The 19,970-nt window shown below is 37.5% G+C and overlaps 1 protein-coding gene across 1 annotated transcript; it reads left to right on the forward strand.

The window, feature by feature from the left end:
* The first annotated feature begins 1,419 nt into the window (after window positions 1–1,419).
* LOC119773045 (hyaluronan and proteoglycan link protein 1-like) lies at window positions 1,420–18,908 on the forward strand. The gene is made up of 4 exons (XM_038269864.1): window positions 1,420–1,717; window positions 14,492–14,818; window positions 17,117–17,419; window positions 17,556–18,908. The coding sequence occupies exons 1-4, from the start codon at window positions 1,588–1,590 to the stop codon at window positions 17,840–17,842; spliced, it is 1,047 nt and encodes a 348-aa protein (XP_038125792.1). The 5' UTR covers window positions 1,420–1,587; the 3' UTR covers window positions 17,843–18,908.
* Window positions 18,909–19,970: the final 1,062 nt, after the last annotated feature.

A 19,970-nucleotide genomic window follows, 5' to 3' on the forward strand; every position in this document is an offset into this window, starting at 1 on the left:
ACCTAATGTTTATGGAGAATGTATAAGGGCCCACTCTGAGTCATATACTCATCTGGTCTTGGGCCAAACTAGTGACAGATGTAGCAGGGGGAAAGACAAGAAAAAGAAAACACTTTAGTTTCTCTCTGTTTTAAATACTTCAGTATGGAGCTGTAATAGCTCCAATATGGTTTAGTAGAACTTCTAGAATTGCCTTTAGAAAAGTTTTTGTCATTTTACTGATGTTAATACGCCATATCATTTGCATAAAATACTACTTTTTAATAGTCAGACCAAACAAAATGAGAAAGAGAATCACCTTCATTCACCCACCTTTGCACGAAAATAAAGTTTTCCACTTTGCTGTCAGACAAGACATTTTAATATTATAAAGTCAAAAAAAATTCTAATTACATCTTTTTATTTAAATCAGTGAGTTGTTATACTTTTGCATCCAACCTGTGGACACTTCAAATTTAGGGCCGTTTTTGTTCAAAAGCCACAAAACCTCTAAATGTCTAAAAGAATAAATGAACCCCAAATAGACTTTTTTATTGCTTTTCCAAGCAGATAAGTCGTTTTAGTGGTAGTTTTGTCATCTCTCTTCAAAATTGTGAGAGCTACAGTATATACTGTATGGGTTATAATACATTATGTCATTTGAATGCAGTGACAGATTATTTATGTTGCACATAGAAAATTGACTGTTTTCCAAAAAAAAAAAGCTTTAATCAAAACATAGGTGTTCATTACAGTCACAGATTAAAGGATGGCTTGACCTAATCGTGTGACAGAAATGGGTGACAATCACCAAACTACAAAGAGTGAAAATATTGTTTTGTGCCTTCATGCAAAAAAGTGTGAGGATATGCAGGAGTGTTTAAGCATGAAGTGAAAAACTTGCTACTGTACCACTTTAAAGTACTGGTTTAACTTTAACATGTTAATTATTACTGTTATTAATGTTATTAAAACTTTGTTCACACAGTTCATCTGACTGGAGCTCTCAATAACAAAAAACATGTATAAGTGCAATCAACTACAAATTCTGATTATTTCATTTAAAATGAAGTAAAGGGTTAATAAATACTAAGTTAATAAATAAGCTGATAAAAAATGCATTAAAGATCAGGAAAAGGTTGATAGTTTGTTTTTTTTTCTTCATAAGGTAAGCCCTCACAGTAAGCCTTACTAAGCCTCCGTTGTTGCATTTCATAATGACCTAATAGTTTTTACATACAGGAGTTTCTTAAGGTTCATTATTTTGCATGCCAGTTGGCTCATTGCCAGCTGGTTAACTTTCCAATGTCTTTCTCTGTTTCTCCCAGGGGGCTCCCTTTTCACATGAAAAAGGGAGCCAGTGAAGAGCTATGCATGGTGATGGGCTGAGGGGAGGAGGAGTGGTCTCTACCATGCTAGGTTACAATAAAAGGCATTTGTGTGGACCTTAGAGGAGCCCAAATTTCCAGTAGCACTGCAGGCAGCTAGTGCACAAAAAGAAAAAGAGATAGATAAATATTTAAAATAGTTTTAGGGAAACTAGAATTTTTAAAATATATTTTTAATAACTTTTTTGACTTTCAAATATTAGGGGAACAAAGACAGAAAATGATAAGTCAGCTGTATATCACAATAATTTCCCTGACCCTGGCTGGCAATGCATACTGTCAAACAAGTTCTTCCTCTCCTTTAACTTCTTCCTCTCTTCCAACAGCAAGTACCCCCCCTCTTGTATCAGGTGAGTTTATTATGATATATTTTTTTCAATGCAATGACTATTTTAAATTGGATCAATTTCATTCAGATATATGTTTGTGAAATAATGTCTAGAATGATGAATCATGTAATGAAGCTGTCTTGTATGTTCCCAGAGTATAAGCCTGTGTAACAACATAGCCATTGTAGAAATGTAAAACAGATTAGTCCCTTGGGCAAGCAACACACCCAGACTTTTTTTGCATTGAATCCCTGACCTGTAAACAGACCATCATAGTCCCCAGTGGGTGATAGATAAATTAGATTGTCATTCAACTTACTGGCCTCTGCTGAATTAATATTTCACTGCTACTAGCAGATGCTTTACCTTAAATGGGTCACAATTGCCTAAAAGTGATACTGGGCTATACAAAATTGGCGTTTTTAGTTACTGAAATGCTATAGAGCAAAGCACCTTTTTATGCATCTTAATTTCCCCACATTTTTACTCTCTATAGTAAAGCAATCAATTTAGTACAATTTACGCAACATATGGCTGCTCTGCTTTGGTTCTTTGATATGTCAGATTTTTTAGTTTTGGAGACAACTTGCAAAGAAAATTTTGCAGCTGGGAAGCATTCTATTAATTCTAATCTTTCAATTAAGATATTAAGAAAAACAATTTTAAATTTCTATGGTTTTCTGACTATTTCCATGAATGCCATAGAAATTATATTGGTAAAAACATATTTAGTTTATGGGTAGTTTGTAAGGGATAAAATTGCAATATTTACAGGTGCTGGTCATAAAATTAGAATATCATGAAAAAGTAGATTGATTTCAGTAATTCCATTTAAAAAGTGAAACTTGTATATTATATTCATACATTACATACAAACTCATATATTTCAGATGTTTATTTTGTTTAATTTTGATGATTACAAATGACAACAAATGAAAATCTCAAATTCATCATATCAGAAAATTAGAATATTGTGAAAAGGTTCAAAATTGATGGCCCCTGGTGCCACACTCTAATCAGCTAATTAACTCAAACCACCTGCAAAAGCCTTTAAATGGTCTTTCAGTCTAGTTCTATAGGCTACACAATCATGGGGAAGACTGCTGACTTGACAGTTGTCCAAAAGACGACCATCGACACCTTGCACAAGGAGGGCAAGACACAAAAGGTCATCGCTAAAGAGGCTGGCAGTTCACAGAGCTCAGTGTCCAAGCACATTAATAGAGAGGCGAAGGGAAGGAAAAGATGTGGTCGAAAAAAGTGTACAAGCAAGAGAGATAACCGCACCCTGGAGAGGATTGTGAAACAAAACCCATTCAAAAATGTGGGGGAGATTCACAAAGAGTGGACTGCAGCTGGAGTGAGTGCTTCAAGAACCACCACACACAGACGTATGAAAGACATGGGTTTCTGCTGTCGCATTCCTTGTGTCAAGCCACTCTTGAACCACAGACAGCGTCAGAAGCGTCTAAAGAGAAACAGGACTGGACTGCTGGTGAGTGGTCCAAAGTCATGTTCTCTGATGAAAGTAAATTTTGCATTTCCTTTGGAAATCAAGGTCCCAGAGTCTGGAGGAAAAGAAGAGAGGCACTTCATCCACGTTGCTTGAAGTCCAGTGTAAAGTTTCCACAGTCAGTGATGGTTTGGGGTGCCATGTCATCTGCTGGTGTTGGTCCATTGTGTTTTCTGAGGTCCAGGGTCAACGCAGCCACATACCAGGAAGTTTTAGAGCACTTCATGCTTCCTGCAGCTGACCAACTTTTTGGAGATACAGATTTCATTTTCCAACAGGACTTGGCACCTGCACACAGTGCCAAAGCTACCAGTACCTGGTTGAAGGACCATGGTATCCCTGTTCTTAATTGGCCAGCAAACTCTCCTGACCTTAACCCCATAGAGAATCTATGGGGTATTGTGAAGAAGAAGATGCAATACACCAGACCCAACAATTCAGAAGTGCTAAAAGCCACTATTAGAGCAACCTGGGCTATCATAACACCTGAGCAGTGCCACAGACTGATCGACTCCAGGCCACGCCGCATTGCTGCAGTAATACAGGCCAAAGGAGGCCCAACTAAATACTGAGTGCTGTACATGCTCATACTTTTCATGTTCATACTTTTCAGTTGGCCAACATTTCTATAAATCCTTTGTTTTTATTGGTCTTCAGTAATATTCTAATTTTCTGATATGATGAATTTGAGATTTTCATTTGTTGTCATTTGTAATCATCAAAATTAAACAAAATAAACATCTGAAATATATGAGTTTGTATGTAATGTATGAATATAATATACAAGTTTCACTTTTTAAACGGAATTACTGAAATCAATCTACTTTTTCATGATATTCTAATTTTATGACCAGCACCTGTATAGTGAAATTGGAGAGAATAAATGAACCCTGAGCCAAATCTATGTGCAACATAGAAGTGCAACATAAATAATCTGTCACTGCAAAAACAGGGAAAGACAGACTTTGTTCTGTTAAATAGGCTGGGTGACATTTAACACTTTTTTAGCCGCCCAGTAAGCTGACATAGTAGATGTGAACTCACTTCTAAGTTGTCTTTTGGCAAGCAGCAGAAGAGTAGCCACTCTTTTTTATTCACTCATTGAAATTTCTCTCACAGGCCAGCTCATCTATATCCCTATGTGCACCCAAATGTTATTAAATCACCTCTTTCTGCATTATGTTAAAGAATTTATTCATTTGATGCCAGGTCAGTGAAAATTATGTGGAAACATATGCTTCATAGTAAGATCCCCCTGTATTTTTATTGGGGAGTTTGCCTTCTTCCTCACACCCTCTGACTCACTGTAGCATTGGGAACTTTTGGAAAGGAGCCATGGTAACAGGCAGTCTGGCAAGAGTAGATTGAAGATTAACGACCCACAGCCAAATGTACAGAGCCCCGCATTGAATGGCAGTCATATGACTACGTCTTTCCTTGTGAAGTAATAGTCTTTTAAATGTATTGCTTACTGTGGCTATTTGTTACAGAACTGGGACCCAGTTTCTTGGGTTTGGTGAGAGAAAGAGTCTTTGCTGGAAGTAAGCCATGGGTGGGTTAAAATTGTATTTAGGTGTAGAATTTAGATATTGATGGAACCAGATTCGATGTTTTGCATCTACATTCAAATGATTGCAGTGATTTTCAAAAACTGTCTCCCACCATTGACTGCAGATGTGAGCTGATGATTGCATCCTTGTCCTCAGATGATCACATACATCCTGCACACACAGACACTTTGTTTGTGCTTGCTTTGCAGGAAAGAGCACAGGAAGCCCTTTTTTTTTTAAATGAGTGTGGAGTAGTTGGCATGCTGTGTTTGTCCCAGCTGTGCTTGTTAATCCTTTTTCTACACGGACACAAATGGGCTGGCAGCAGAAGACAGCAAATCTCTGAGTTGTTGTAAGCCATTTCACAAGTTAGTTATATGACAAAAGGGTGTGGCACACTCCAAAAAATTGCATATTGCAAGAGATGTGACCCGAAAACTTGGATGCTTTCTGAAAAGAGTGATTTGGGCCAGATTTGGTCATTTTTCAAAATGTAAATGCAGCTTGAAAATATAGCAAAAATATATGACTTGCAACTTTGCAGTGCCATTTATACAGAGTTTAGTGTTGCAAAGAGACATATGGTTCCAATTGTCTACTACTGCAACCATTTACTGAGTAAAAGAGAATTGTGTTCAGGGGAAAAAAGGAAGTAGGTCTTGGCTGCTTTATTGCTATCCACACATACTCACTTAGTTTTTGCTGTGATAAATAATATGCTTATATGCAAAAGTAAACAAATTAGAAAAATAATTGACTTTAAGGAGCCAAATCTAAGTTCTCTTAGAGAGAGAATGGCTCCCCTTCTCCTGCAAGAAGAATGAAAGTACACCCCAGGCTGTTGCTTTACGAGTAAAATGTGTCCGGTGTGATCAGAGCAACATTCTCTGCAGGGGTGACTTCAGAAAATGTAGAGTCTAAAATCACAGTTATCCTCCCAATTTTTCTGTATCTGCCACAACTGCATTAGAGGCATTAGCTCTTGCCCTCATCTTTCTGCTTAAAAAAAGCAAAAGATAAAAGCACATACTAATAAGTACTGACATGCATCAAGTTTTTGACAGTAAATATAATTTTGATTAAGATTACTGATATGAAGATGACTTATATGACTGATAAGTCTACAGATTAGGGCATGGAAAAAATTGGAAAGAGTAGTGAGTTAGCTTTAAACTGACTCATTGAAACGTATTCAACAATGAACCTATTGAAAATCTTAAAGGAACATTCTTAAATTTGAAAGCAACCGAACTTTCGCACAATATTTTCCAAAGACATTTCACCTATCCAGGCGCCAGAGAGCACAGACAACACAATTCACATGGACTCCTGGATGGGTCTTCAGAAAAAAACAAAATAAAGTGTAAGTTGCCTTACAGGCATCTTAATTCGAATCAATTCAGTTTAATTATATAGCGTCAATTCACAGCGGATGTCACCTCCAGGAACTGTCCAGAGATAATGCTGTCAGATTGGTTAGGAAAACCAGTTGACTGCATCCAGTCATTAATTTGCAAGACATGCACCTCCTGGATGAGCTTGTGCAAATGATTTTCGCTTGCATTTTGTTGTTGACTCTTTAGCAATCCCTCACATTGAGCATGCACATAGCGACAGTGAAGAAGAAAAACTCCCTTTTAGCAGGAAGAGACCAGGCTTTGGGTCAGAGGCCATCTTCAGAGGCTGAATCAGATTCAAGGAAACGGAAGTAGATGTACAAAAGGTAACTGTTAAGTAGCTGCCCTGCCCCCGTCCGCCGGGGTTCCCGGAGCTGACGGCTCGGTTCAAATGCCCGGTGTGGTTTGACTACGTGCTGCACTGTAGTCGACCAAAATCCCGGACAATTTTGAAATTCCCCCGGGCATTTTTTTAGCTATGAAAAGTAGGACATGTCTGGAAAAAGAAAGACGTCTGGTCACCCTAGCATATCAACAATTTCTATGTTTCAGTCAGTGAGTGCTTGTTGCTATGAGGCATATCTGCTCAGTAGCTTTGCTCATTGTAAACCAACCAAACAGTGCACAGCTCATCTAAATATTCATGAGCATACCACAAAAAGAAGTAAACCTGTTGTTTCATTCTAGGGCTTTTAACCAGGCTTGCATTAGGCCTCATAGAACAGCAAATGTGCCATTTTCAGCCCAACCAATGTTACAAGCCCTATTCAGAAACCTTAAGGACCAGCACCAAATACCTTATATAATCAGTCTATGACCTCTTTAAGGAAACTTCTTAAGAAGGCATTTGTTCTGGTGGCTGACATGCGATTTAATCTTATTCTTTCTAGTAAATGTTTTTTAAATCTTGATATTGCTAACAACCTGCTTTATCTGTAATCTCCTAACCATGTCCACAGAATTTTAAAATGCTGATAATAGATGATTGAGAGAGCTATTCTAGTATTGATATTTTATTTTAAGCCGAACATGATTCCTTTGCTCTGCACAAGTAAAATAATTGACCACTTTGAGCTAATTTTAAAAAGTGGGATCAAGACTATCAATGCAAACAGTTTAGATCCACATATGTAATGCAAATTTTTATTTATTTATTTTTTAAAGAAAAGCTTTTCAGCAGCCAGTTCCATTTTCAGGATATAATAAAGGGCATCAGGAAAATATTGCTCCATTGCAACTGCAGTCTACACTGTTATAGTTACAGAAAAGTGCTGTTGCATTATAGGCCTGCCTCCTGTATTGTGATTAGTCCCATCTGTTTTAAACCCCAGAGTCTTGAGTCTGATGTATACCTTGTGTAAATCCATGTGGTAAGCAAAACCACACAGAAGATGAAAGTCAGTGTAGTTGGTCAGGCCAGCAGATCTGTTTAGTGTGGTGTTCAGTCTCCATTTTCTGTGATATATCCGAGTTACAATAACTGTTTATAAGCCCGTTTAAACACATTACTGCTTCATTTTTGTACTGCAAACTCTTCAACATCACATGTTTTTTTTTTTTTTTTTGTATTTCTAGTTGTAGGTGTCACTAGCTTAGCACTAGCTTTAGCCCTATTTTCGCTTCCTTCTCTGTCTCCCTGATGCCTTTCTCTTTTTTTCCTCAATCTCATCACTTCTCCTGCTCTCTGGGTCAGAGGTTTATTTATTTAAGAATCCTTTACTTAATCCAAATGACATGATTAGTTATAGACATATCTAATCATTCTTTTCTATAAAAACCTTTTGAGAAAATAGTTGCTACTCAACTGTGTTATTACTTACAGGTTTGAGAGCTCATCAAAGCATTGAAAAAGCACTAGTAAAAGTCATTAATGATATTCTCAACATCTGTGATAATGGATTTTCTCTCTGTCTTGTCAGATTTCAGTGTTGTATTTGATACAGTCAATCACATTATTTTTTAAGGAGAGGCTTGAACATACTATAGAAAGGGAAAAAATAAGGGTTATTTCTGGAGTACCTCTTGAATCAGTGCATCGCAGGGATTGTATTTCCTCTGTTATGTTGATGACACTCAGCTCTATTTGTCTATAAAATCTTGATAAAGCTAAATTATTACATAGACTACAAGTATGTTTTGATGACATAAAATCTGGATACATTTGAATTTTCTGCTTTTGAATTTAGACAAGACACATGACATTTTCTTTGGACCAGTCTTTAAAAAACAAGCTGATTAGTGAGTCACTTCATCAGGGTGAAGTAATGTTACCATTCAACTAAGACAAAACTAGTGGATATAGATTTCCACTGATAGAGTGCAGGATTGCCTTCACCATTAAGACCATTTTTATCTTCACTTTTTCTACCTGTTATCAATCCTTTTAATGCATCTATTTTATTGACTTATCTTTTGCTTGTAAAGCATTTAGTGTGAGAATGTAAATTGAATAGCCCCATTAAATGTACTTACGTAAAAATAAGTACATTTATCATTGGAGGCCATTAATGTCTTTCACTGATGCTACTGTGATGCGGCTGCAGAGGCTGTTTTGATTTGGACTGAACTCTGCTTCTAATAACAGTACAATGAAGACATTGTTTGCTCCAGTATTCTCAAGTTTGAAAACACCTTGCCAATGAAACTGCAATGATGCTAGCTAACGTCATGTTTTAGGTGGGGACTTCATGAGCTAGTTAGTCATTCTGGATTGTTATGGTTTGAGTCAAGCCACATGTGCTGCTACCCATGCAGAGAATTTACAAGCAAAAGGAGTTTAGTCATTTCTTACTAAGAAAAACTCCAGAACCGATTCTCATCCAACTTGTAAACATTGCACTTCTTTGAAAACCACAAGTAATAAGCTGTAAAAATTCTCTTCATAGGTAATGAAATGCCTGGCATCTTGCCGACCACTTGGAAAGTGTTGCAGCTTGTTAAGGAAAGCTTTCACTCACCCAAGTTTGGGATGACAACATATGTTTTTAAAAAGTAAAAAGTAGGCTTAGGGATTAGAATTTTTTTAAGCACTGCCTCTGCTTGATATTTGTAAAGTTAATGTGACATTCATGATCTAGAAATCATTGATGTTATCATGACTAGATTGAGGTACTGGAATGCAACATTCAACATTCAGTAACAAACTTGTCATATAAGAAACTGGACTAAAATTCTGGAAACGTATGACGTAAGCACTAACAATAAATATTGGACAAAGACATGGTCACCGATAGTAAAGAAATGGTTTAAGGTTTTCTGAGTCTGTGGGTGTGTCCAGTGGATTTTTTTTTTTTTTTCAACTTTTTTGGAATCACACTTTTAAAATTAGCAAAGAAGTTACAGAAAAAACTGAGGGATAAACCTAATTGTTTTACTAAAGCATACTTAGCCAAATTTACTTTGCACAAACTGAATCGTGAAATTCTCAATCAGCTAGGTTTCACTGTTAGACAGTTTGAATGCTCATTTATAGAGTAATATTTAAAGCAATATTACGTAATTCTCAGTCAAGAGAGAGGCTTGACCTGCAAAATCCAGGGTTAGGACTACTGAAAGAAACTTCCAAAAATGCATATCAAAACATTAAACATTCTCCCTCTGTGTTTTGGAATCTGGTAGCAAACCATTCTGGATAAGCAGTTTGAGAAGTCATGGAGTTTGCACAAAAAATCCAAAAAAAGAAAAAGTCTGTTTTATATATATATATATTTTTTTAGCATAATTTAGTTAAAATACAAAAAATACTTAAATCAGTTTGCGGTGTGTAATGGAAAGTTATGTGTTTGCATCTTTAAGCTTTCTCTCCCTGATTGCTTCCTTAGAAGACATCACTTGTGTCATGATTTTACTTAAAGTTCAGACCCAAATGCTGAAGACCAAACAGGGAGATCAGGAGAAAAGGTTTAACGTGTTTTATTGAAGAGATAATGCAGAGAGAAGAGTTGCTCTGAACACTGCTCAACCGGAACTGAAAAGTGAGGGGGAAACACAGCGATTAGTTCAGGCTCAGTGGGAAATTTGATTTGTGAACTTGAAGAAGAGGATCTGGTTGCTGACTCACATTTCCAGAGAAGTTGTTGAATCTTTGACTCCAGTCTGTATTCTGTTGTTCCAGTGTTTGTCTGATTCAGTAGAGGGTGGAACAGGGTTTACCCAGAATGCGGTTGTTTGTAGTTGAACGGAGAAGCTGACTTGCCACTCAGATATCCTGCGGTACTTAAACAGGTCATAGTGGAGATGAATCCCTTTCTCAGTGTGAAGCTCAAACGATCTCTTGGGGAAAGTGGGTCCAAACCTCCTGTTTGTAACCCCAGCTCAGCTTGAAGCTCTGTTGATCCTTCCAGGGAGAAAAGGTCAGAAAAATCCAGTTTGCAGGATGACTTCCTGCCGAGAGGCAAAGACAAAAACAAAGTTGAAACTCAAGTTGACAGGAACTTTGATTCAGCAAAACTCAGCTTGGCTAGAGTAGCCAAAACTGGCAAACACTCTGGCGTCAAGGTAGTGGCAATCAGCAGCTTAAGAACACTCCGTTAATGAGGAAACCATCAGGTGTGTGAGGAGGTGGACCGGAACCAGACGCCTCCTGGTGGAGGAAGGGAGACAAACACAGAAGCAAAAACACACAGACAGGAGTCCTGACAACTCGGAACAAAGACTTTGAATAACACTTTATAATGAATATGTATTAAATGACTATGATACATAACAACGGATTTTACAGAAATCATAGTCTTACATGGACCAGACAAATAGATCAGGTTACAAATGGCAGGCTTTCCACCATGTTCTTCAGAAAGTCAGCCCACAGTAACATTTAAAAGAGCATTTTATTCATCTCCAGGGCCACAGTATCAATTCATGTACATGTTTGTCAAAAGTAAAAGTTCACTGGCTCCAGCCATATCAAGATAATACACAGTATTTTTAGATTAAGGACATTCCAAATGCACAGTGACAGAGCTCTCTGTAAAGGATAATACACTCTGTCTGCATGCTCCCATTTCATTTCCAGATCTTGTTCTAATTAGATAAACTACTTGGGAAACATTACCCTTAACACATAACAGGCAGGTATCCTTATGGTTTAAAGCTGCAGTCTGTTACATTGAGAAGAGAGCAGACTTCGACTGAAAATTTGAAGAAAAACAGGTTTCACGCCACTCCCCCACCCTCTCTGCTTCACTCATGCCCCACCTCCAAGCTCCACCCCTCTCACAGCATCTGCGCGGCTACCGCATGCGACCAGAAGCGTCCAAGCAGCGTACGCGGCATGGAGTGTGAACCGGTAAGAGCGATAACACTCACCTCCAAGCAGCTAGATATAAGATGCTGGTTATACCGAAGTTACAAAGTTCGGTAGGGGCAGTAACCCCAGGCTCACACCGACTCCGGTCTTACCGTTGCGGTGCAGTGGGTGCGGCACCGCAGTGATTCCAAGTCATTAAAAAGACGTAAACCTCTCTCACCGGCTGCTGAGCTGTCCGGCTGCGGTTACCGAGACACTCCGGCGCTGCAGAATATTCCGCAAGAAAGCTATCCTTGCGGCGTGCCGGAGCCCTCCGCAACAAGCTCTCGCAAATATCCTTATTTGGGCCGTGTTATCGCGTGAAGTTACGTGAACTCAAGTGAACTTCTGTTAAATCTCCGGACCTGTTGCCGGAGCCGCAGAGCCGCACCGCACCGTAGTCAAAAGGGCGGTGTGAGAGGGGGTGTGCGGGAGTTGCGGTCTCCGTCGGCTCGGTAACCGCACCGGAGCCAGTGTGAGCAAGGGGTAAGGGCAGTTTCTCTTTCGCCGGTGGCTGTCGCTCCGCCATGACTTCCACGCGCGTCCTCCTGACTGCAGCAGCCAGGCGGCAGCAGCAGGTTCAGCGGTGAGAGGGAGGGGGCGGGATTCAGCGTGTGTGAGCTGTGATTGACACTCCATCAGACGCTCCTCTGGCTGTGATTGGTTGTTTTGTCTCGTCCCGAAATATTCTTCCAGATTGCAATACAGGCAGTAGGCGGGACCAATTGAAGCAGTTTTTTTCACAGGTTACATATCACATGTACTGCTATACTGTATGTGTACTGGGCATAGGGACAGTTTTAGGCAATATGACAAAAAAGTGATTTTTAAAAACTTACAGACTTCAGCTTTAACAAGCACATACCTGAATCATAAAAATAATCCTAACAAGTGCATAATATTTATTGATCAAACCAAATTTAGTACATTTACCAACAAACAGGTCAACAGAATTGTTCCAACATATTCACTCTGGTTCAAATCCTAAGGTAATTCAGCATTGCCCTATATAGCTTCAAAAGAAATAATTGGACCAACTGATATATCCAACTGGACCAAGACAGAGTGATGACATACAAGGGAAGCAAGGTTAATGAGATTCACATTTGTAGGTGAACATGGAAGGAAAGAAGCATTTTTTGAAAAAAAAAAAAAAAAACTAATTATTTGTTCAGATTGGAGTAAAGTCAGATGCCTCTGCATCTCTTTACATGTTACTTGTAACTTCTTAGGTGAGGACAGCATTTGTTGGCCGGGATCTTCTTTCGTAAGTAAGCCCAAGAGGTTTAAAGAACATGTTGAAGAAGATGATGGGAACTCATGGTGGGGCAAACATAACCCTGGATTTGGAGCTTAAGGGGTGGCATGGAGCAGTGCTCTGAGTACAGAACTCCTGTTTTTCATTAGCTGTTTGATGAATTTAATACAAATCAGATGTTGTGTATGAAAACTTTTTCTTTCTCTTTTTTTTTTTATTTAAAGCTAAGGAACAAAAATAGTGTAATTTGCTAAATGGACAGCCTCAGAAAGCAAAACCAAATAAGGGGGTTGATTACAAGGACGGCCGACTCCCTGACAGCCAAACATTTAACAAACCACACTCTGAATTTGATACTGTTCTGCAAAGGACACAGCTGAAAACTACTACTGCAAAGGTTTACATACAGTACAATGCCATCTTAAGGGTTTATCCTTTTACACTTTTTGTAATGTTACAACTACTTTTATCAACTATAAATTTTTTACATGAGCCAAAACAAAAGATATAACTGGAACATTTATCAAAGAGGATAAAATCATATAACCCCTTTTTTACACATAAAAATCAAAAATTTATTTGGTGCATTTCAAAAAAGTTAAAAAACAATCCACTGGACTTTGTTTCCAAGTTTGATGACGTTTCATTTTCCACCTAAAAAGCTTTTTCAATTCAAAATGTCAGAATTAGCGTTGAGTTTAGAGACTTTATAGAGTGGACCAAAACAAAGCCTTGTTTTGGGTTAGAAAACATGCTAATTGAAAATGCATATTTGGTCCATTTGATCTAATATGTGGTATAACCCCAGCAAATCATTTTGGGCATGCCCCTACTGGCTACATACTGTACATCTAGAGACAAAAGTGTTTGCCCATCCTCCTTTTTTACATAACTCAAGCTCAGTAAGACCTGACGGGGAGCGTCTGTGAATATCAACTTTCTTGCTTCAATACATTTTTTCAGAGCTGGATTTTAACCATGCAATTCTACCCATATACAGTACGTTACTCTGATTAACTCCAGTGTGCCTCTGATTGTATGTTTGCTATAACCCTCCTCCGTTAAAAGTAAAGTTTTGCCCATATCCCAACTTTGCAGCCTAAAACAGGTCTTCCTCCAGATATTCCATTTTACATGCAACTCAAAGCAGTGTACCTGTCATTGCAAAGTAAAATTATCCACAAGACAAAGCTGCCATAACTATGTTGGTGATGGGATGACATGTTCAAAGTGATGGTTACTACAAGATTCTTTTGTTACAGATGGGCAAAAGATTTCCTCTATCAAGTTCCCTTGATTTATTTATCTATCTATTTTGCTTTAAAGAATCAACCTGAGCTTTAAATATATGCCGCTCATCTAAAATGCCCAGAGGTTACCTTACTGCTGATTAAAATAAAATTGTCCCTGTAGCACCTTTTAGTTTAGTTGATTGTCCATGTTTATGTAGGTAGGTTGTGACTTCTGCTGGTATAGTTCTGGTTGGTATAGTTCTATGTTTACTTGTGTTCTCTAACAAGTAAGCATACTTCTGAGGCTGCACTGGACAGCTGTGTAAAAACTGGGTTTAAATTAGTGGTGCCTGTTTCGTTAATATGGGACATCTGAAAAAACTGTTTGCAATTAATTTCTATGGGGATTCATGTAGAATACATGTGCATGTTACAGTTTTTCTTTTTTTTGTCAAAATGTTTAGGTTGTGACCATAATAATAACTAATTTACAGTATTGCATTTGACTTTAAAAGTCAAAGTTTCAATAAATATTGTTTTTCATCCTTTCCTCTTTTCTAGTCACGTCCAAACTGGGTGGGAACATCACCTTGCCCTGCAGACTTCAGTCAGGGGGCAGTGATGTCTTTGGAGCTATGAAAGTCACATGGACCAAAGTTGGACAAAATGGATCTGAGAATGAAGAAGTGCTATTGTCAATGGGTATACACACATCGGGAAAGTTTAAGGATCGTGCCTATTTGGTTGACACAAACGCTGGCGATGCATCCTTAGTGTTAACTAACATCTCCATGGAGGACATGGGAAAATATCACTGTGAGGTCCAGGATGGTATGGAAGACATCGTAAAACATGTCATCCTAGAGGTAGAAAATGGCACAACTGAAGGTAAATACTGTTTAAGTAATATATTAGAAATGTATTAATAATTCACATTCTTTATAATGCATGTCCTGTTTTCACATCTTATTTCAGAGTCATTAAACTGTTCTCCATCTCACAATTTGTCAGTTTTAGTTGAAAACTGGTGACACTTATTCAGTGTTCCATCAAAACTTAAAGGAATAGTACACCCAAAACATGATTAGCCTTCATTTTCTACTCACCCCCATGCTGAACAAAACTCTGGAGTACTTTTTTGATATCTCAAATGCATCTGGAGATCTGGGAGGCTTCTTGCTGTCTGCTGACATTCAAATAATGGAGGTCCATGGCGCCCGAGACAGAAAGGTCCATAAAAGTCCACAAAAACGTGTCAATATTCCTCCATACTGCTCGTCCAATGTAATCCAAGTGTCCTGAGTGGGTAGTATCCAGAATTTACTCGAAACGAAGTCATTTAGAACGTTTTAGAGCCTAAACAGTAGTGTATAGGATTTCCTAATAGCGCCCCCATGCGCGCTCACGATTCTACGGAAGCCGGCAGACCAAACCAGCGCATTCAGCTCGGCAAAGAACTCATGCTCTTCCTCAACACTGAAGTCCTCAGACATTTTTCTTTCGTTGTTTCTTTCTTTGCACAGGTAAACAGCACATTTCTTCTTCTACGCTTGCATTATCGGCAGAGCAGACGCTGAATGCGCACTTTCTTCCGGTTTGGTCTGCCGGCTTCCGTAGAATCGTGAGCGCGCATGGGGGCGCTATTAGGAAATCCTATACACTACTGTTTAGGCTCTAAAACGTTCTAAATGACTTCGTTTCGAGTAAATTCTGGATGCTACCCACTCAGGACACTTGGATTACATTGGACGAGCAGTATGGAGGAATATTGACACGTTTTTGTGGACTTTTATGGACCTTTTTGTCTCGGTCACCATAGACCTCCATTATTTGAATGTCAGCAGACAGCAAGAAGCCTCCCAGATCTCCAGATGCATTTGAGATATCAAAAAAGTACTCCAGAGTTTTGTTCAGCATGGGGGTGAGTAGAAAATGAAGGCTAATCATGTTTTGGGTGTACTATTCCTTTAAAGTCAGAGTTTTGCAGATTAAGATTTGAAAAAATTACTCTAAATAATTTATATTCAAAATTTGAATTTGGTTAGTTATGAATTCTTTTACAGCACCAGTAATTTTGCAACACTGTAGATTTGAGAATGTTTTTGAGCCATTAAGTCTTCTGATCTAGGCAATGAATGTACCAAAAAATGCAAACTATTTAATATTACCAAGGTTACAGTGCAATTTTGGACTTTTCATTTTAATTTAGATTTATTAAGTTGTTATAGTTTTATATTTTTTTTTTTTCAGTAAGTTTTCATTTCAACCTGGAGAGACTCACACAGACAAAAGAAGCAATTAGAATGATTTTTTTTTTTGAAAAAAATGAAAACAAGTTTTTGCCGCTAGAAACCCAGCTGAAGACATTATGCTGTAAGTCATCATGAGCCTGGATGAATAACTGATGAAGAAGGTAAGAGTAGTCTTACCCCCAGTGGTGGTGGAATAAGCCAGAGGATTAGAGCCTTCATCTTCATGAAAAGTGTGTTAAAAATGATTGGCTTTGGAGAGGATGCGGTCCGTCTTTGATTGGACGAAGCTTCATAGAGGGATGTCAGCAGGTGTTCTGGGTTAGGCTGATTAAGAAAGAGCCTTCCAGGTTGAATTTTAGCTTAAGTTTCATTTGCTTTCAGAAAAAGTTTTCTGGTTTTTATTAGTTTTGTCATCTTAACAATAGTTAGTTTTAATGTAGTTTTATTCGTTCTAGTTCTAGTTTATTTTTCATACTTTTTCATAATTTTAGTCCACAGGATTCACAATGGTCAGAGAATTTAGTTGTTGCAAATGTGCATATAAGTAATAAAAAATAAATAAAGGATACCATATCCAAAAACTTGCTTAATTGCAGCAGACTTTAAGTGGCTCTTGTGGAAAAAAGCTACCGTAACTATTTCACATCAATTTAGAAGGCTTAAAAAATAGATAAACATGAAATTGAAGGGTATATATCTATAATTTTTCATATGTTTAGTTAGTTTAATCAAAACACAATACTGTTTCATTTACTTTTCCCTTTTAATTAGTTTTTTTTTATTTCAGCTGCAAAAAATATTCTCAATTTCAATTTTTTTAGTTGTTTAATCAGCTATAATGCCCTGTCTCTCCTCATAAAACATGCGTTCTGTTGTTAAAAATACAGATTGTGTTTTTAAGATGTTTTCCTAAAACAGTTTTTATGTCATTCAGGTGTTGTATTCCCCTATGCTCCGCATCATGGGCGCTACAACATGAGTTTTGATGATGCTGTGCAGGCATGTTCCAGCCAGGGTGCTGTGATTGCCTCATTTGAACAGCTCCTACAGGCCTGGGAAGATGGACTGGACTGGTGCAATGCTGGCTGGCTCGATGATGGTACAGTACATTATCCCATCAAAAAACCCAGAGAGCCCTGCGGTGGTGCTATCAGCAGTCCTGGTATTAGAAGCTACGGTCGCAGAAACAAGCAGAAGAGCCGCTTTGATGTCTTCTGCTTTGCTTCCAAACTTGAGGGTACGTACATTTTTATATATTAAAACTTAGTTTTCATACAGTCCAACTAATAACGTCCATTTTCCTAAACACGTGTCTACGTGAAAGGATATCCTTCTGAAAAAGTGTTTTTCTTTTTTGCTTTCTCCACAATAAGGTCAATTTTATTGGTTGACCCAGCCAGATAGACTGACCTACGACGAGGCTGTGCAGATGTGCAAAGACGACAATGCAGAGATTGCCAAAGTTGGTCATATGTATGCAGCCTGGAAGCTTGAGGACTACGATCGCTGTGACGCTGGCTGGCTGGCTGATGGAAGTGTCCGCTACCCTATCTCCAGACCCCGCAAGAACTGCAGTCCCACAGAGGCTGCTGTGCGCTTTGTTGGATTCCCTGACAAAAAAGTCAAGTCTTATGGTGTCTACTGTTTCAAGCCTTACTAGTGAGAATATTAAAAACAGCTAGGGAAACCATAGCTACCAAAGAGCAGCAAAAACAAACATAAAAATAAATTTCTGTGAAAACAGGATTTAAACCAGTTAAAATATAATATCCTTGCTGATGCAGTTTTAACTCTTACTTATGTGTCACACATTTAAGTTCAATATGCAATACATAACAATATATAAGTAGCAATTAGTGTTTGATACTTTTTCTTGTTGCACACTTTGTTAAGACTGTTTGACATAAGCCGATAGTTTTATAGCAAAGGCAGAATCATCTGAATTTAGTATTTACTGCTTAAAATGTGTTAAGTTCAGGATATGATTGCAATTTCACTCAAACTACTATTTTAAATAAGGCTTGAGCAATGCGATGTCTATATGTAATAGGCCTGCATAAAACAAAATTTGATTCAGTGTGGTGAACATAATGTGGTTACATCTTATGGGCTATTGGTATAAACACATTATACTGCAATAACTCAAATGGACTCTTTGTCAGAACATTTTTTTCCGACAAAGAGTCCAGTTAAATAGCAAACAGCAAAATATTTGCAAACAGAACTAAATATATATTTTGAATCAGTATTTTTTTTTTTTGCATTACAGTTTAATTAACAGAAACCACAAGTCTGAAAGATGTTACAATGTTAACTTTTTCCAATTTGAGATAGAAGATAAAGACTTTACATTTCTTCACACATCTTTCCAAAAAATTCTTTAACAATGTAGTATAAAGCTTTGATTAATGCTTGCGAATCTTTCTTTTATTATATTAAGTTTGTTTTGCCATTGTGCTAAACAAGTTCATATAACCCTTGTTTGACTCGAGTAAAACTCTGAGTAAAAAACTGAGCGAAAATACTAGCAATTAGTAGTTAGTTTTTAATTTTAGTTAAAAGAAGGTTGTTTGCTTTGCTTATTTTAGTGTAATCACTGACCTATGATGCTAACTGAAGATGTGTATTTGTTCTCAGTTCCACATACAAAAAACAGTTTCTTGTATGATAACATGTATCTTTTTTACAATGATGCAACTGAAAATAAAAATCTGCTTTTAAAAATCTTTTTTTAATGGTTACTTTATAGAAAATATAACTATCATTGATGATTAGTATATATGGATATACAGATAGAAATTTTAAGTGTTATCAATGTTTTCTACAATTTTTTTTAGTACTCAAACTTTAGATTTTTATCAGCACATCCTAAACAGGGAGGCTGGTCCAAAATGGGAAGATGTAGGAATACCACAGCTTGATCAGGTTCTGAGGTCTCAAGACTGGTCTTGTCTCAAGATTGGTCTTGATAAAAAAAAAAAAAAAAAATCCCAGTCTGGGGCTCAGTTTTGAACGCTAATGCCTTAATCTTGGCTTCAGTGTCAATTTTTCGTGCCTTTGCAAATTGTATATGAGCTGTTTCTAGACTTTGTACTTTTCTAAAAATTAATAAATAAATAAAAACGATAGTGCAGAAGCAAACAAAGTACAAGAAAAAAACTGCATCAGTGATTAGAGCACCACTGGTTCCCGGAATCTCAGACTAAATATAATCTTGTTATTGGAATGATGACCTGGAAAGCTTACAGTAAAAATATTTTGGCTGGGGGTTACTAACTGTTAAATGAGAGTTTTTCCTCTCCAATGTGGCTGCATACTGTATATGTTTGGTGTGAGGGATTGCTGTGGAGTCAATGACAAAATTCAAATGAGTATCTGCTGTCACCACATGTGCTTCTAGGAAGAGCGTGTCCTGCAAGTCAATGATTTGGTGCAATTACAGTACCTGTTTTTTTTTTATTAGATAGAAAACTTTTTATGTTTACGAAAAGCCTTTTGTTTTTTAAAATTGCCCCTCTGGATCCATTGCTTTAAAAAAGTAAACATTTACCTACAGTCTTGCTTTTACTAAGAACTTAGAACATTTACTTTTCAAAAGAATGAACAGTTGGAAGAAAAGGAAAAGAAAAAACATTGGACAAAATGTATATTCTATTTACCTCCGGGATTAATCCTAAGCGAAGTATTGACCTGTAGTTTTACTATAGTTCTAAAGTGTTCATACAAGGAAAATGAGTATCTAATTTACTTCATCCTTCACAGCATATTTTAGGTTCATTCTTCTTGTC

The sequence above is a fragment of the Cyprinodon tularosa genome, unplaced genomic scaffold (assembly GCF_016077235.1).
Source record: "Cyprinodon tularosa strain WSP-4 unplaced genomic scaffold, ASM1607723v1 ctg74, whole genome shotgun sequence".
Classification (NCBI taxonomy): Eukaryota; Metazoa; Chordata; class Actinopteri; order Cyprinodontiformes; family Cyprinodontidae; genus Cyprinodon; species Cyprinodon tularosa.